The sequence below is a fragment of the Stenella coeruleoalba genome, assembly GCF_951394435.1.
Source record: "Stenella coeruleoalba genome assembly, chromosome: 7".
In the NCBI taxonomy this organism is placed as follows: Eukaryota; Metazoa; Chordata; class Mammalia; order Artiodactyla; family Delphinidae; genus Stenella; species Stenella coeruleoalba.
Window position 1 is genome coordinate 95,732,653 of NC_137153.1, and position 19,307 is coordinate 95,751,959.

Genomic DNA, 19,307 nt, shown 5'->3' on the forward strand with positions numbered 1-19,307 from the left:
TCAATAGCAAACAAACAAAACAACCCAATCCAAAAATGGGCAGAAGACCTAACTAGACATTTCTCCAAAGAAGATATACAGATTGCCAACAAACACATGAAAGGATGCTCAACATCACTAATCATTAGAGAAATGCAAATCAAAACTACAATGAGATATCATCTCACACCAGTCAGAATGGCACTCATCAAAAAATCTATAAACAATAAATGCTGGAAAGGGTGTGGAGAAAAGGGAACCCTCTTGCACTGTTGCCCGGAATGTATATTGATATAGCCACTATGGAAAACAGTATGGAGGTTCCTTAAAAAACTAGAAATAGAACTACCATATGACCCAACAGTCCCACTACTGGGAATATACCCTGTGAAAACCATAATTCAAAAAGAGTCATGTACCACAATGTTCATTGCAGCTCTATTTACAATAGCCGGGACATGGAAGCAACCTAAGTGTCCATCAACAGATGAATGGATAAAGAAGATGTGGCACATATACACAATGGAATATTACTCAGCCATAAAAAGAAACGAAATTGAGTTATTTGTAGTGAGGTGGATGGACCTAGAGTCCTTCGTACAGAGTGAAGTAAGTCAGAAAGAGAAAAACAAATACCCTATGCTAATACATGTATATGGAATCTAAAAAAAAAAAAAAAAATGGTCATGAAGGACCTAGGGGCAAGATGGGAATAAAGACGCAGATGTAGTAGAGAATGGACTTGAGGATACGGGGAGGGGGAAGGGTAAGATGGGACAAAGTGAGAGAGTGGCATGGACATATATACACTACCAAACCTAAAATAGATACCTAGTGGGAAGCAGCCACATAGCACAGGGAGATCAGCTTGGTGGTTTGTTACCACCTAGAGGGGTGGGAAAGGAGGGTGGAAGGGAGGAGATAGGGGGACATGTGTATATATATATATAGCTGATTCATTTTTTTATAAAGCAGAAACTAACACACCATTGTAAAGTAATTAGACTCCAATAAAGATGTTAAAAAAAACAACAGGGGCTTCCCTGGTGGCGCAGTGGTCGACAGTCCGCTTGCTGATGCAAGGGACACGGGTTCGGGCCCCAGTCCGGTAAGATCCCACATGCCACGGAGCAGCTGGGCCCGTGAGCCATGGCCACTGAGCCTGCGCGTCTGGAGCCCGTGCTCAGCCATGGGAGAGGCCACAACAGTGAGAGGCCCTCGTATCGCAAAAAACAAACAAACAAACAGACAACATAACACTTAAAAGAATTGAATTTCAAAGACCAGGCTTAGGTAGGGGAACCAAAGATCCCACACTTTGTAGAAGGTGGTCTGAGGCTAGAAAAAGCTCCGGGAAGGAGGACAGGGAGAGGGACAGTGAAGTTCAGCTGGATCCTAAGACTTAATGAACAGAAAATTTGAATAAATGAAGAAAGGCAAGAAAGCATTCTTGAAGAGAAGGAATCAGTACAGTCCCAGAATGGGCTTTATGGAGCAGTGAAAAAGACCATCTGTCTATATATGGATAAGTAGTAAAAAATACAAATAGAAAGGTGGGCAAGGAGCAGACTGTGGGGGCAGTAAATATCCTGCTGTAACATACGGGTGAGAGAAAATAGAGAAGGTTTATTTGAATCAGAGCATGATGCCTTCAATAAACACTTCTGACTAGATTACTACTCACAGCCACAGTGCTAAGGGCCGAGGTTCATTCATTGACACAACAAACATTCATGAAGCTCTTTCAAGGGCGGAGTAGGGATTTGGGGAAATTTAGGTTCACACAGACTCATCCCCAAAACCCTGGGATCCGTACAGTTGCAGGACAGAGGACAGAGACTTAGCCAGGTGGTCGTAAGCCACTCAGGTGACTCAGGTAAGGTCAATCCTAGGAATTCCCAGCCAGTTCCAGGCACAGACACAGGGAGTCCAGGAGCAGGAAGTGCTTGAGACTGAGGGGTACTTGGTGTTGCTCTGGGAAGTGGGGCTCAAGATCAGTGCTGCCGGCCTCAGAAAAGCACGCTGGGACCAGGGTAGGGTCTTATCCAGGGGGCTCCAGGAATTAGAACAGGCATTTGAGGGCCAAGGCTCAGTTAGATGAATTGGGGCAGGAGAGTCAGTAGTGAGGTCCTAGGCTCTGGGGAAGTCAGCGTTAGGCCTGGGCCCCACAGTGCAGGCAATGTGAGAGCTGTGGGGAAGAGGCTGGAGCTATTTCTACACCTGCTCCTTCAGTCAGAAGCCAGGACAGGATGGGCTGTCCCTGTGGGGACACCACAAGGCCTAGCTCTGGGATCTGGGGGAACTGAAGCCAGGAGAGGAGATGGACCCAGTAGAGGTGTTCAATTCGGGGTCTTAACCTGGTCCTCATTTCCCTATTGTCTGTTCATCTCTGAAGACTCTGGTCTCCAAAGGGTGAAGAAGAGGTATTCTAGTTGTACTAGAAGCACAGCTTTGCTAACAACTGACATCACTCTCTCCACCCTACCTCCTATCCCCCCAGGAAAGCTTGGGACCCCATCTGCTGGGATCATAGGGGTGGTGAATGGAGGGGAGCCAAGCACAGGTATATCTTGTTAAACAGTCTGCTTCAGCTACAGCGTAAATCTCAAAATCGGGTCTGAAACCTCAGCTGATAAACCCACTTGTTTCAGACAATTTCCAAAGAAACCAAATCTCCACCAGCTAGAAGAGATGGATGTGCTCTTGGGTAGTGCAGAAGTATCTGTGTTATGAAAAACAGAGGTGAGAATTGTGGTTGAGAAGTCAGGGTTTCCTCTGAAGGTTTTTTATTGGTTAGATTTAAAGTAACATCCTTTAATCTTCCTAAGATGCCCCAGGGGAGCCTCCTGAAAACATCTGCTGGATTTGAGGGGTCAGGGAGTGCCTCCCTCATCCCCTCAGTATATGTGTTTGGTTTGGGATTTGTCAGTCTGGGAAGCTGAGGGCTCTGGGCAGCTCAGGCCTGGCAGATTTCCCCCCACCTGCCTAAAACTCAGCCCAGGGAGACAGAGGACCCTCCCCAGCCCAATTCTGCACCTTCACGCTCCAGCCCCTGGAGCTGTGGCCTTTATTTCCAGTCCTGGTCCCCCGGGGCTGCATGAGGAATGAGGACAGCTGATAAGCCTGACATTATTGACTTTATGGGGAGTATTCAATGAATTTACTTTCTGCAAGAAGGCTGCACTCTTATCTGCTGCCCACAGAGCATCTAAATCCTCATCTAGGGGACCCGTTGATGAATCATGTCTCTTATACAAAGAGCAGAGAATGTAAAGTGGAAGAGGGGAGTCGCACCCCACCCCTTTCTTTTCTCCAGTACCTGGTTCTGCCCACCCTCACCACCCTTGCTTTCCCACTGCACTTCGGTTTATTGGCTGGAAATAGAAGCACTCACAGCTCCAGGCCTACAAAGTTGAGGCCAAGCCAGCCTGGTCTTGAGAGTGTCAGCAGCTGGGCACACCCAGGGCTGTGCATCCCGCTACTTGGTAACTAAGGGAAGAAAAGCCCACTCACTTGAGGCAGTTACATGTCCTGGTTTTTGCTGCGACGGTCAACATTTGCTCTGGACAGAAATACCCGCCTGGCTTCAACACCAGGTGTCTTGGTGGAGAAATGTGTGTGTGTGGTGGGGGGCAGTTACCAAGGGGTACTGGGTCTGGGGAGCTGGAGAGTGAAAATTAACTGGAAGAGAGAGCCTGATGCTCAAGGGAAGCTTTTCTTTCCCCCCTCTCTGACATCTCCTTAATCCATCCAGCCCTGGGATGTTGGCTTCAATTAGTGGAAGGAAATAAATGCTTCTTAGTAGCACAGGACCCAAAGCAACTGGAAGGAGAGAGGTGAGAGCCAGGATACTGAGTTGGACAAATGAAAGAAAAATATCAAAGTACCCTTTGGAGAAAATTAGAGGCATGTGTTCATATTCCCCATCTAGTTTTTGGGTAGAGTTTTCTGGTAATAAAATGAGTATTTATTGAGCAACTATGATTTTATTAGATGCCTATTACCACTGTTTTAAAGCATTTACTCCTAGTCACTAACTTCATGTACATTAGTGCACTGAGTCTTTACAGTAATCCATGAAGTTGATATTATTTCCAGTTTACAGCTGAGAAAATTGAGACTGGAAGAAGTTAAGTAACCTTTTCCCACTTAGTCCACAGCATATCAATGAGTATTTATTACTCCCAGTTTATAGAAAACAGGCTCAGAAGAGTAATTTCTTTTTGCAATTTGACCAGCTTTTTATTTCTTAAATAAGTGGCCAGTTTGAGAAAGTTACAATGCAGCAGTGAGCCTCTAGACCAATTAACAAATTCCTCTACTTAAATGCAAACCAGTAGCCTCATCATTGTGCTTATCCCAGGCAAGGCACTGGGTTAGCAGACAGAAAAGAGGGGAGACAGGAAGAAAGGGCATCAACGGGGCAGATGAACAACAGTACAGAGAACCTTTGCAAATCTGATTCCGGATTGTGGTCGGATCACTCTCCTCACCTCCACCTTCTTTATTCAAACAGGGCTCCTTACATGTGGATCCAGTTGAGGACCATCCCTGAGAGTCAACGTTCGTTCACTCCTTCTTAGATGGAGGATGTTTGGTAACAGGCTGTGGCAAGCTTCCAAGTAAGGATAACTTATTTACAGAGTAATATTGTTTCTCCTCTTTTGTCACTGAAAGTCACAGTGTGCTGCAGGGGGGAAAAACCCAGTGGACAGCAGGTGTGCTTCCTCCTAAATCGGTATAATTTTTTTCCTTTGTTGTTCCTATCTATGAGTGTGTCCAGGGCCACAAAACCTGTGTGCCTCAGGGACTCTGGCCTAAAGATTCTAGCAGCTTTACTTTTCTGTCATGATTAGGGAATGACCTCAGGGAAGTCCCCAAATGATGATGAAACAGCCAGATCTCTCTTTCCTTAGGAGAGAAGATCAAAGCTCTCATCCCTCCCAACGCTCGGGTAAAGATGTGGGCCACATCAGTGTATTTCTTCCTTCCACGTACCCTGGTTTCCCACATCACCCGCTTTCATCATAAAGCAGCTACTTGCTCTGTTATTTTTTTCATTCAGGGGAGGGTAGAGTAGGGGAGGCGGGAAGAGGAGGTTAGCTAATCAGTTTGCCCTGTGAGTCCTGTGAATGGAGTGACATTAACATCCACGAGAATTTATAGCCCCTGCTGGCTCTGAAAAGACGTTTGTGTAAAAATTGCTAGTAAAACAGTCAGCTGTGTTTGAAGGCTTGTTTCTTTGGGCATACATTTTAGAATTTAGTTAAATACTCAATTTATTTGGGAGCTAAATTGTGGGGGAGTGGTATTTTGTTTTGTCTAGGATAACACCTTGTCATGTAACTTTATAATGAAAATATATAATTTCTCATATTAAATGAGAAAATTGGGTGAAATGCCTAGTGTGACACTTAGTACTTAGTGCTACATAATAGCGGTAGAGAATTCAGTGTGTGGCCCAGAGTTGGTGCTCGATGCCACCCCCTAGGTCAAGCCATCATCCTCTCTCGTCTGTATTCCTGTCACAGCTTCCTAGTCTCCCCACATCATTTATTGGCCCCCTCCATGCAGCAGCCAGAATGTTCTTCTAATCTCCTTAAAAAACAAATTAAGCAATCACCAGAAACTCCTTCCATGGCCTTAGAAGCATTCATTTCACAGAAACAAGCTATGTGACTTCTGACGGAAAGGAGGGCAAGCTGAAGGCAGCTGTTTGGAGAAATGAGTCAGTGCTGTCTTGCATTCATTCATCAAAAGCAAGTAAACTAGAATGAGACTTGCTTTAAAGAATTCAAAATGGAGATGGGGGCGCTTTTAAAAAAGAGGAGGGCTTCCCTGGTGGCGCAGTGGTTGAGAGTCCGCCTGCCGATGCAGGGGACACGGGTTCGTGCCCCGGTCCGGGAAGATCCCACATGCCGCGGAGCTGCTGGGCGCGTGAGCCATGGCCGCTGAGCCTGCGCGTCCGGAGCCTGTGCTCCGCAACGGGAGAGGCCACAACAGTGGGAGGCCCGCGTACCTCAAAAAAAACCCCAGAGGATTCAAAGGAGTTTAAATTTCCCAAATAAAATATCACAGAAAGATAAAACCTATGACCAAAAGTAACACCCACATACTGACAAATTTAGTTGTAAAAGAATTGGCACAGTTTTATTTGGAAAAAGCAAATTTATAAACAGGAGTTGTAATATCACAAAACAAAATGGAATTCATGAGAAGAAGCAAGGCAAAGAAGATCATTTTATGTTGACACAGGGCACAATTCTCTTAAGTCAATAAAACTTCCAAGAGTCTTTATGTGCAAAATGCATTGTATCTCAAGATATAAATATTTAAAGCAAACACTCTTGGAAAAACCAAAAGAAAGGAACAGACACAAAACAGTAGAGGGAGATTTTCACATAACTCTCTCTAACAGATCAAATAGACCAAAACTCCCATGAATATAGAGGATCAATTTAATGGATGTATATAAAAAAAATTTTATTTTTCAAACAAAGGCTATATCTCCTTTTCTATTACCTACGGATGATTTATAGAAGTTTTACCTAGAGAAACTCTTTATAAATATCCCAAAGCAAAAACAATATGGAGCATACCTTTGACTACACTGCAATAAAATTAGAAGTTAATAGCACATGGTTACCAAAAAATACAACAATAAGGAAATTTTTTAAAAGTTTCAAAAGAAAAGTAAACAACAGATGTTAGAGGCTAATGGCAAAGATACTGCAAATGGAAGTGACGGATGACACCAAAGGTATATCAGAAGAAAATTCATAGCCTGAAATGCTTTTCTTATTAAACAAGAAAGAATGAAAATTAATAAACAATCTAAGAATGGGAGATGGAGAAAGAGCAAAATAAACATAGGCAAATGAAAAAGCAGATTTAATAAAGGTATGGTAGAAAGTGAAATAAGTCAGACAGAGAAAGACAAATACAGTATGATTTCACTCATATGTGAAATATTAAACAAGCAAAAACTAAAACTTAGATGAAGAAAATGGAATAGTGGTTACCAGAGGGGAAGGGGAGGGGGCGAAATAGCTAAAAGGGGGTCAACTCTATGGTGACGATAGAAACTAAACTTTCGGTGGTAAGCACGCTGTAGTGTATACAGAAGTTGAAATAGAATGTTGTACACAGGAAACTTATATAGTGTTATAAACCAGTTACCTCAATTAAAAAAGATGAAACCTAGAAAGTCAAAATAAATAAATAAATAAAGATATAGTAGAAATTAATACATTAGAAAATCAGAAAAATGGTGAACCACAGAGGTAGTTTTTTAAGAGAAAAATAAAATGGACAAGCTCTGCAAAGCTAATAAAGGAGAGAGAAGTCCTAGACACATAACATGAGGAATGAGAAAGTTGATAATGTAAATACAGAGATATTTTTGAAAGCATTTGTTACCGACCAGGGTTCTTGGCCTTCCCCAATCAATGAAAATTGACTAGAGGCCATAGAAGGAATTCAGGCAAGGCTTTACTGGGGCCCCTGTTGCAGCAGCCGGAAGCGAGAACAAACCACAGGTTCCTTTGTTTGCTTACTCCCTGAGGGGGCGGTGAGCTTGTTCCTTATATGGGGCGAGGACAGGGGTGTGTCCAGGGGTCTCGCCGGAGGGGTGGCTGGGGTGGCTTAGGTGCTTTGCCCACCCCTTAGGTGGTGGGGTTTTCTTTATTTTTTTTTTATTATTTTTTAAATTTATTTATTTATTATTGAGGTATAGTTGTTTTACAACATTGTGTTAGTTTCTACTGTACAGCAAAGTGGAGTTCCCTGTGCTATACAGCAGGTTCTCATTATTTATCTATTTTATACATATTAGTGTGCAGAGGGCATGAGCACTACCCTGCTTTTGCTCCAGGCTCTTCAAAAGTGGCAGTTGGGTTTTTTGGTCTCTTTGTATCTTTTGTCCAGAATTTGTCCCAACTGCGCATGCGCACAGTTATTTTTAGTCCCAGACAGTTTCTTTGTATTTTGCTGCTGGAGGAGAGGTGTGCCCAGGTGCAAGCATTGCAGCACTGCAGCAAAGGGGCCCAGGTCCCAGCCTGTCTCACTTTGAGTAACTGTATATAACACTTTATTAATGAATGTGAAAATGTCAAAGTTCATATGTCAAAATACCAAAGTTGACTTGCAGGGTAGCACACTTGAAGGAACAAAATCTATCTAGGATTTACTAGTAAATTTTATTAACTATCAAGAACCAGCTAATTCATGTGATGAACAAATTGATGGAAGCTTAACAATAGATGGATGGAAGGGGGGCTGAATGTATGACTGGATAGATGGAGAAATAGATGGTTGCTTTGGGGCCTGGATATGCAGAATTGGGGATTGGGAGGGGGGTTGAGAATGAGCAGGGAAGAAGGGAGTTTTAAGACTGGTTGGAGCTGACGCTTGACCTCCAGCCAAAATGACTTTGGTCCACAACCACCTGGGCTCACAGGAGTCCCTTCTGAAAACCTCAGGTTCGTCTTTTCTGAAGCTAACAGCCCCAGCACACAGGACTAGAGATCCAGCATTCACAGGCTAATCCAGACAGATCAATTAAGACAGCAGAACCAGAGAGGCTGACAATGCCCCAGCCCTCCTAGGGACCTGCTCTTCTCTCCCCAACCCTCTCATCCCTCCCCAGGAGCCCGCAGGTGCAGTCTCTCCAGGGGGCGGTGAGAGCCATGAATAGTAAGGGTTTTAGCTCAAGCACACAGAGGCGTTTAGCTGCCCAAACCTAATCCCCCAATAATCGGATTATGTAAATTCCTACTTCAACCCCCTTCCCCTGCAAGACCTCGCCCCTAAACTCTCCACACTGGGAGACAGGATGGGAGAGGGCCCATCATGCTGAAGCATCACTGCCAGTGGAGTGCTGCACCAAGACGGCTTCCCCCATTTCAGAAATTATAAAACCAACAGTAACATGGAAGAAACTTCAGAGGAGAAAACAAATGTCGTGCTGCACCAAGACGGCTTCCCCCATTTCAGAAATTATAAAACCAACAGTAACATGGAAGGAACTTCAGAGGAGAAAACAAATGTCAACCCCGGTTGCACTGTGCCAACACATCTGTGCTCCCTTCTCCACAGTCCTCATCTTTCCCCTCGTCCTGTCTCTCAGTCCTCGTCCGCTTGTACACAGGTCCTATTTTACACTTACTGTTGCTTAACTTAGCCTCACACATTTCCAGTCTTGCTTCCTAGTTGCTACACTTCTTTTTTACAACTGTAGAACGTGCCATTAAGAATATATTACCTCGCAGGCTTTTGGCCGAGAGGAAGGGTAATGTAGGTTCTTGGTTTAAATTCCAACATGCCGTCTATCAGGATTGAGGTACAACAGGTCGGGTGGGAGACCTGGGCACCATGAGGCACCATGAGGCAGCAGTTCCCCTCAGTGGCACACAGAGACAGACGGCAGAAAGGACAAATCAGGGCTGCTCACTGCAAATATTAGAGTATGTTCCCAAAGGCCCCTTTTGTGCCTATGCATAATTGACCCATTCATTCTCTCCAACCCGCCCTCTAATCCATCCGCTGACTGCCACCAGAATGAGGCTTGTAACTGTAAATCAAAACACATCACTCCCATGTTCAAGGCACACAGTTGCCTTCATATGGACTGCCCTCTCCTCCACTCATACGTGTGTAGTTCCTATCCAGCATTTCCCACTTTTGCACCCAGGTGATCGGGGACCCTGCCTTGGACTCTGTGCTTTAGATGGACCTGCTCTGGTCCTCCTCCAATGCCCACCAGGTGCCCATTTCCCACATTCTAGACCACACCCAGGGTATCAGGGACCCCTGAATTTATACCACACTCTGTATATCCAGAACCCCTGCATTTCTGCTCAAATGGCCCTGAGTCTATTTTCAGAACCTTCACAGGGCTCTTCCTTAGGTCCGTGTGGGCTGGGATTCCACGTCATATACACAAGACCCTTCACAGAGAAGGGGGTGGGAAAAGAATGGGAATGTGGATGGGTCAGGAGTCTCCATTTGTACCCTTGTCCTGAGCCCCACATATGTCAGAGGCAGCCCTGCCTCAAGGCCTAGTTTAAATGGCATCCCTCCCACAAGCAATTGCTGATCCTCCAGCTAGAATCTTTGCCTCCTTAACTCCAATTTCATACTCTCTGGCACTCAGGACTGTCTGTCTTGTATTTAGTCATTTTTGTCATGTCCTCTTCCTCCCAAAGACTGTGAACTCCTTAAAGGCAGATACAGAATTTTCTTCACTTTCCTCCTGCCCTCTGAGAACTAGCAGTTTATGCAACAACTTTTTTATTTATAATAAGAACTGTATGCATTTATTTTGAGGAGGGGGACAGACAACCCCCAAATCTCAGTGGCTTACAACAGCAAAGATTTATTCCTCACTCCTGTGATGTGAAGGCTGTGGTTGCCTATGGGTTTGCTTTATGGCTTCCAGGCTGAGAAAGCAACCCCAGACATCACTTTCTCATGTCTAAGCCCAACCAGCAATCACTCTTTTTTTTTAAACATCTTTATTAGAGTATAATTGCTTTACAATGTTGTATTAGTTTCTGCTGTATAACAAAGTGAATCAGCTCTATGTATACATATATCCCCATATCCCCTCCCTCTTGCATCTCCCTCCCTCCCACCCTCCCTATCCCACCCCTCTAGGTGGCCACAAAGCACCGAGCTGATCTCCCTGTGCTATGCGGCTGCGGCTGCTTCCCAATAGCTATCTATTTTACATTTGGCTGTTAGAGCTTCTGTTCTGTCACCACCGTGTCAAGTTTGCTCACATTCCATTGGCTGATGCAAGTCACATGGCCAAGCCTGGAAGGGAGTGAGGAATTGCTCTCTGTTCACCTACATGGAGGCATTGCCAGTCACATGACAATGGGAGGGGTTATATAATCCTCTCACAAGGAAGGGAGCCAGTAGTTGTAACAATAATACAATTTACCACAGTAAAATTTATAGTAGTCTGACTGTGTACTAGGTACAGTGCTAAATTTTACAGATGAGGAAATTGAGGTAGGGAGAATTACATGATTTACCTAGGGTCACATAACTGGGTACATCAGGGATTTCAACCTGGGTAATGCAAATCCAGAGTCCTTTGCTCTTATCCACTAAGCTTTAATGCATTTGTGAATTTATTGTGCCAAATCCTATGCTGGTACCTTCAGAGAGTATGATGCCTAGAATTTTGTTACTTACCCATTCATTTATCAACCAACATTTGAAGAATGCCTGTTCACTGGGTTTGAGGAGGAGACAGACGAGATAAATGGGTAAAATATTACTAAATGGGGGTGAGTGCTAAGGAGAAGAATAAAGCAGGGCAGGAGGATGGAGAGTCCTGTGTATGTGAACGTGCAATTTTAGATACTGTGGTCAGAGAATCCTCATGGAGAAGGTGACATTTGAGCAAAGACCTGAAGAATGTCAGCTCCTTGAGGGCAGAATTTGTGTCTGTTTTGTTTGAAGTTGTATCCCCAGTGCCTGTAACAGGCACTGGCCCATAGCAGACACTCAATAATAATTTCTGAATGAATGAAAGGAGGTGAGGGAAGGAATTATTTGGATAACTTGAGGGGGAAGAGTGTTTCAGGCCGTAGAAACAGACAGTGCAAAGGCCCTGAGGCAGGAGGGTGCCTGGAGTGTTCCAGAGCTGAGTACACCCCAAGGAGAGAAGGAACACACGGGGTCTGGTAAAATCTGGGAGCCATTGTTAAGACTTCAGCTTAACTCTGAGTGAAATGGGGAGCCAGGGGAAGGCTTTGAGTGAGAAGTGACAGGAACCTGACTTGGGTTTTCATAGGATCATTCTGGGTGATGTTGGAGAATGGACGGAAAGAGGAAAGTACAGAATCAGGAAGACCAATGAGGAGGCCCTGAAATACCAAGTCCCCGGGGCACTCTGGAAGCTGGGATGAATAAATCTGGGGATCTGTCCGGTGCAGTGATTGTTAAATTTCTTTGTGCATCTTCATCTGCTGGGATACTTCGTAAAAACGCAGATTTCGGACCCCATCCCCAGAAAACCTGATCTGGTGGTCTGGGTTGTGGATATTGAGATCTGCCTCCCCTCACCCATGATTCTGAAGCAAGTGGTTCTTGAACTACAGTTGGAGACTTACTGGGCCTTAAATGATTGACATCTGATGAGTTAACCACGTGGCATGGACTTTCCGAGGTTTATAGACGTGGAAGAGGGTGGGTACGTCACACGCCCGGCTTCGCCGTGGCCGGGTAGGTGGCACGACCCCTCCCGTCCCCAAGCCTTAGGCAAAGCAGGGTTCTCCTTCCGCCTCTGCTCCGTTTCTGGAACACAGGGAGGCTGGTCCTGGGAAGCGGGCGCGCCGTGGGGGGAGGGGGGAGGGAGGGACCTGCGGAGTCCGGGTCAGAAAGGGGCCCCCTGGGTCCCCGAGACAAAGGGCGGTGTCCTATAAAGGCGGTAGCGGAGGCGCGGCGCCCAGGCGAGGGCGACAGCTACGGCGCGCGCGGGCTCCTCGATCTTGGAGAGGAGGTGCGTGGACTCCGAGAGGGACGTGGGCACTGCCGGGGCTGGTGGGCCAGCGGGTCTCCGGCGCAGCTCCCCGAGTCCGAGCCGCACTCGCTGCGGAGGGCAGGGGTGTGGAGTTGACTTGGTGGCAGCCACCAAGGCGACTCGGTGAGAGAACCTGGGGGCTTTTCGCGGAGCAGGGGCGGTGGTGCGGCTCCGGGGGAGCCTGGCGGGTCCTCTAGCGCGTGTTGGCGGGGCTGCTGCGCCTTGGTGTCCGATGCCCGGGCACCCCTTGATGTGTCTCCGAGGGCCGCTTAGGCAGCTTCTGCGTCGGGATGAGCGACTCCTGGACACCTGGCAGGTGCGAAACTTTAGCCGAGATGCTTTGCCGGACGCCTGAACTTCATCGCAAGGCAGGCGCTGCCGGCGAAGGGGAGCAAAAGTTATACAAAGAAAAAGGGAAAAGCCGGGAATGAAGCGGTCAAGGGCAGCAGGTTGGGCGGGGTGGGCGGCGAGGTGCGGGTGTTGAGTGCGTTTTGGAACAGGTGGCGCTCCCAGTGCGCCGGGAGCGCACCCAAAGACCCGCATTCATAGCAAATGTACTTATTTAGAAGAGTTGTCTACTGAGAAAAGTAATTGCATAATAGTATGTATTCTGATTTTTAAAGGATACATATATTTTATATAAAATATATATGTGTGTGTGTATATATATATATATATATATATATATATATATATACACACACACACATATATTATATATACACACACCAATCTGGCTACTGCTGGGGAATGAGTTTGAATAGGTAGATGGATAAGGATGGTCTTTTATTTTTTGCTTTATCACTTGTGTACTGCTTGAATTTTTTTTTCTAAAGTTATCATGTGTTATTTCTATAGTAACTTCAAAAGGCAAAGCTGTGCCTAGTGTTGGAGGTTAGGCACCTTCCCCTAACGAACTTGTATAAACCACACTTCACTGCCCTCTTTCTGGACAGTGTTTCCGCTTACTTTTAAAAGAAAGATGAAAGAGACAAATACACAGGACCAAAGGCCAGAAAGAGAAATTTAAAGTTTTATGAAAAAAGAGCAGTGTGAGTCTGAATGCCTGGGACAGGCCACCATAGAAATGTTAGCTGTACTTCTGTGCTGCAACCTTTCTAGCTGACCTGGGCTCTGTGTCCAGGAAACACCCACACGAAAAAGCAGCACCTTTTCTGGGGGCATAATTGTTCTTTTCTCCAGTAACCTGTTACCTTCTGTGGTGACAGTATAAGTAGAAGTTTGTGCACACCTATATTCCTATTCAGTTTACCGTGACATTCCTCCTGTCCAGGCATTCTTAGTCTGGGGCCCATGATACACACCCACTCGGGTGTATGGATAGAATTCAGGCGTTCTATATATTTAGGTGGGAAAAAATTACATCTTTATGTCTACTGACCTTTAGTTTAAATTTAGCATTTCCTTTATTTATGAATGTGAGTAAAAACTACTTTGGCACTAGTCGTGCTGATGACTTTGTCACCAATAAAAATCATACTTTCAACTCATGTTGCAGATCTTCTGAAAAAATCATTTAAGTATCACTACTTAGAAATGATGGTAACAAATCTGTTTAATGTGTTAAGAGTGAAGCACAGGTATTACTGTCTTGCTTTTTAGAATTATTTTAATACCTATGAAGTATAATTGGTTATTTTATGTGCCTATTTTAATTCATACATTTAAAACTCTTATTCTGAGAAGGGAACCAAAGGCTTTTTCCTTCATGTATTTGAAATCATTGTTCTGAGATGAAATCCGTCCCTAGGCTTCCCCAGACTGCCAAAAAGGTCCATGGCACAAAAAAGGTTATGGACCCTGACTCAGCAGGAGTCAGTGGTGACATAGATGCATAAATACTCAGGCTTGGGACACAGGCTCTGCCACACAGGGATGTGTGACTTGGGACAAAAAAACTTCACGCCTGTTTCAACATCTGTCAGATGTTCTCTGATTCTGTGGCATCTGGGGTACTTTTTCAGTTCTTAAATTACTCTGAATCAAGATTAGCAGCCATCACTCCTTGCAACAGGAAAAACACTAAATGCCACTTTCCTTTGATTTATTAAGTCCTTAGCAATTTTCCAGTGACCTCTACTTTGAGTTTTTCCAGCTTGTTAAATCACTGATTTCTATTTCCCCCTGTGGAGAAGGAGAGTAACACACTTGAGGATAAGTCAACAAGTAATTATTAAGCATGTCCTAGGATGGCAAGGCTACGTTTCAGAAGCCTTCTCTTCTCCCCATTTCCTCTGTCTGCTTCTCACAATAGGATGGAGCCCTCTCAGAAGAGAACACCAGTTAGTTTATCCTGCCTAATCTTTTCTTCCCAGCTTGAAAAAGACCCCCCATGGGACTAGTGAATGAGCTAAAGCCTCTTTTGACAAGAGAAGCTTAAAAGTGACTTTGCTTCCACAGTCCTGGCTGCAAAGCAACCAGCCTTGGTGTGAGCAAAACTGAATAGTTTTTTAAATCCCCTTGATTTAGGTTCAAACCTTCATATTTTAGGTATAGTTGGATACAGGTCTGACAAAGCTCATATTTTCATTGTAGATCCAAAGGCTAGGTTATTTAGAAATAACTTAGGTAGATAAAAGGCAAGGGCAGGGCATTGTGGCATTTCAGCATAGAAAGAGGCCTTGGGGATCACTCCGTTCAGTTTGAAAGCCCCCTAGAATGCCTGAGTTCGGTGCTGTTTCTCTGCTCCTAGAGCCCCTGTGCTTCCCTCTCTGTGTCACAGGGCAGTGGGCTCCTCAGTGTCCAGCAGTGAGCACAGTGTCTGGCACATAGAGTCAGTAAGTGTTGATAGTAAAGCTTAGAGTGCATGTGACTGTCTTGGATCATGGGTCCAACTAGGAGTGTCTCCACAGAGAGAGGAAATAGACTTAAGTGGCTGATGGAGGGAGCCTGAGGCCAGCCGGTGAACTTGAGCTGCTATGATTCTGCTCACCACTGGCTTCTCAGCACAGCACTGGCCTCTCCAACCCAGGCAGAAGCAGGAAAGGCATCAAGGACCTGCATGGGGAAATGTCCTGGGGGGCATATATCCTTGTAGCTTATTTTATACATAATAGTTTGTACCTCTTAATCCCTTAGATACTGCTTCCTTCTCAAACATAGTTTTGCTAGGTCTCAGAACTCCTGTTTGGAGAGTAGAGCAGTGTTCTCAGCATTGGGTACACGCGGAGATCACACAGGGGTGCGCTGCTTGGATCTCACTTCAAGAAAAAACTTGCAGTTCAGCTGCAGGGAGTGCAGTTAGCTGACAGCCTTCAGTGGCAGTGCCCTCAGGAGGGGGCCTCCGTTCTTCCGGCAGCCCCCAGCCTATGAGTGAGCGTGGCAGCGCTGCCAGGATCTGGTGATTTCTGCCCAGTGGGGTCTCCTCTACAGTCACTCTTTGCCCTAGAGCTCCCTGTTGGGTTGACTGCCATTTTAACAGGTCTGCATCACAGCCTACCCTTTTGTACCATATGTGCCAGTTTTTAACCCTCCAACTCCTTCCTGCAACGTGGGCTGTTAACACAAACAACAGGTGCGGAAGGAAACTGGCACTTTGAGCGGCACCTACCAAGTGCCTGACATTCTACATGGTGCTTTGTATAACTTTTCTCAGATATTCGGGATGTTTACCTACAAACTCATATCCTCAGGAAAGCCCAAATAAAACTAGGAGATTGGGATTGACATATATCCACTAATATGTATAAAATAGATAACTAATAAGAACCTGCTGTATAAAAACATACATAAAATAAAATTCAAAAAAAGAAATAGAAAAAAGGTAGAACTTAGGGAGAAGTTCAATGGCATTGACCCAATCATTTTGGTCTTGACATGGTTCTTTTACGCCTTTCTCTAGTCAGCAAGTGTAGCTCTGGACTTGGCCCTTGGTGTGTGGGACCTTCTGCTGTGATTTTTAAGTGTTTACGTATGTGCTGCCTCCTCCACCAGACCATCCAATAAGCTCCTTGAGCACCAGTACCCAGTCCTACCATGTCCACAAACCCATGGAACAGAACAGGTCTACAGGAAGGGTTAAAATAAAGCAACAAAGGCAGCAAGAGCCAAGAGATTACAGTAGAGGCTTGGTTACAGGAAAACAAGGGGTCACCCCCAGGAATATTCAGTACCTCACAAGTCATTTTTCTTTATAAATATATTTATTATTTTGTTGTATTTATTCCCCAACACTTTTATAGCCATTACTATGTGTCAGGCACTGTTACAGTGATTTACAAATATTAACTTATTTCATTCTCCTAATAGCCTTTGTCTTCCACCAGTGGCTGTGGGCATGGGGGGCTCTGGGATGGCCTGGAAGCCTTTATAGGAATGAAAAGGAGGATTGGATCTGCTCTTTAAAGAATGTGTAGAAATAGGCAAGAAGACAGCAAGGAGGGAATTCAAGGGACAGAAAGATGGCATGTGTGAAGGTGTGGAGTTAGGAATATTTACTACTCTTTGTGGGCACAGGAAGGGGCCCTCTGCCCAGGTTGCTGAGACTGGAGCAGGCGGCAAACTGATAGCCATAAACCGAGAGCACCAAACGTTGGGTGCTGGGCTTTGGCTCGTTTGCTGATGCGTCATAAAGGTTCCCATTAACGTAGGTTAATCCAAGCCACCTGAACAAAGGGGCCTATGCCTCTAAATGTTAAAAAGGGCACAATTAAGAATTGGCAATATGCGATAATAATCACCTCTCCCAGGGTCGGAAAGGTCATCCAAATTCAACCTTGGAGAGCCTGGATATCTTCCACAGCATCCACGCCAAATCGTCACCCCCCCCCCGCCCCTTTTCTTCTTTTGTCACGCTAAACAACCCCACTTCTGCTCCTCACGCAGCTGGGTTTCAAGGCTCTTCATCATCCTGTTCATCCCCCTCTAAATGTGGTCCAGTTTAGATATTTTAGCTCTTACACAGCGGGCCCAATCCTGCAGATGAGGTCGGCCAGCTAAGAGGAGAGTTGTGCTGTCACCTTCTTCACTCCAAATATTATCTCGTTAATGAAGCCTAGATCTCAGCACCCCCCTTTTTAAAGAATCTATATTCAACTCTCTATTAGCAAATATATGTTTTATTCACACACGTACTCAATCCTACACTGTGCCTGATTCTGAACAATTAGGAAGAGTTGGTTATAACAGTAGTAATAGGGGTATTAAGATAAAACCACATTTTAACTGGAGGCTTCAAAACACCCAGGGAGAGAAACGCTGAAGGAAGGTGTTCTTATCCTGCCCTTTCTTCTGCCATGTTTTCTTCCCTTGTCAAAGGAAGATTCAAAGCACCTGGAAATGAGGCAATGCATTTCCTAAGATCTGAGTGGAGAAGACTAACATCTCAAGTTCCTGGCAGGACATGTGCTACCCAGCAGGCCTCTGACAAGGTATTGGCCCTCAGGGCCCTTTCTTTTTCTCGTCTCAGGAGCTCCAACATGACCAGAAAGATCTTCACAAACACCAGGGAGCGGTGGAGGCAGCAGAACGTCAACAGTGCCTTTGCTAAGCTGAGGAAGCTCATCCCCACTCACCCTCCCGACAAGAAGCTGAGCAAAAACGAAACGCTTCGCCTGGCGATGAGGTACATCAACTTCCTGGTGAAGGTCTTGGGGGAGCAAAGCCTACAGCAAACGGGAGTGGCTGCTCCAGGAAATATTCTGGGCCTCTTCCCCCAAGGACCCCACCTGCCGGACAGGACTCTCCTTGGTGATTACCAGGTTCCATCATCCGGCCCAAGCCACCACATTCCGTAGTGGGGCTCTGGCTGTCGTCACCCCAGGCAGCACTGGTTCAGAAGTAACTAGCTGTCGACAGCCTTTTGCATGTTCCAGAGTCAACCTGATGAATAATTTGTGAGGCATGAATTTAAGCTTCATAGGAGGTGGCTCAGGGTCGGCTTCAGGATGCTGAAAGGGACCATGAGGAACGTGGCTTGGGCGTCTGTCACCCCCCACCCCCAGGGCTTCAGTCAGATCAGCCTGTCTCTGTCTATGTTATAAATCTGGGTTCTGCATAAGATGTTGTTTGAAAAAAAAAAAAAGACCCTTAGGTTAAAAACTGGTTTGAAAATCACTGTTTTACTCCGTATGTTTTCAGTTATAAGAAAGTTTTCTCAAAATGGATCTCAGATGGTTGAGTAGAAAATGCTTCCCTCTGAACATATTTTAAAGTTTGTTTTGAAAAATGAGGCATATTTGATCAAGGGTGAACAATGTAAGACAAATGAAAAGATAGCCCTTGCAGAAACCAACCGGGAGACTTGCAGGAACATCTGTGAAGAAAAGACCCTCCTGACATGTGAGGACCACAGGAAGGCAGCAGATACCTGTGGAAGAGCTCTGCATCCTTTATCTCTATGGACATGTGAGGTGTCACTTGCACAGGGCTGTGTATGTATATGTTATCTCTAAAGCCAAATGGTGGATTATACCTGTGAGAGGAAAGGACCTGATAATTTACGAGAGTTCATAGTTTTCTTATGAAAACCAGCTAGCTAAAATAGGTTTTCTAACCCCTTAGTTTCCCATGTCAGGTATCAAAACTTTTAATTTAGTCTGAGTTTCTGCTGACTTAAGACCTGTAAAATTCAAATATAATGATGAAAATCTAAATATTACCATTTAATAGAGAGCTTAACAAAAGATGTAGAGTAGACAATAGGAATGTTGATACCAGACCTTAATGAATTAATGAACCTGTGATCTGTTTTCCCTGCTGTGGAGCATTAGCTCAGTCTACGCTGGGAGAGGTGGTAACCACAATGAGTGAAACAGCGTGGATCTGGCAGAAC

The 19,307-nt window shown here is 45.2% G+C and overlaps 2 protein-coding genes across 5 annotated transcripts in view; both read left to right on the forward strand.

The window, feature by feature from the left end:
• Positions 1–4,601, forward strand: part of FKTN (fukutin) — an 89,156-nt gene extending 84,555 nt beyond the window's left edge. For both annotated transcript variants that reach the window (XM_079927074.1, XM_079927075.1), the window contains one exon: positions 4,496–4,601. Coding sequence is in view for 1 of the 2 variants with exons in the window: in XM_079927075.1 (XP_079783201.1) it covers positions 4,496–4,521 (26 nt within the window). In the remaining variant the exon portion in view is untranslated. The remainder of the gene's footprint in view (positions 1–4,495) is intronic.
• TAL2 (TAL bHLH transcription factor 2) overlaps positions 1–19,020 on the forward strand; it is a 35,950-nt gene extending 16,930 nt beyond the window's left edge. For 2 of the 3 annotated variants that reach the window (XM_079927081.1, XM_079927082.1), the window contains exons 2-3: positions 4,496–4,601; positions 17,919–19,020. In XM_079927081.1, the coding sequence (XP_079783207.1) occupies positions 4,570–4,601; positions 17,919–18,270 (384 nt within the window). In that variant the 5' untranslated portion in view covers positions 4,496–4,569 and the 3' untranslated portion in view covers positions 18,271–19,020. Of the gene's footprint in view, positions 1–4,495; positions 4,602–17,918 lie in introns of those variants that run through there. The other variant, XM_079927083.1, reaches the window with a different exon arrangement.
• Positions 19,021–19,307: the final 287 nt, after the last annotated feature.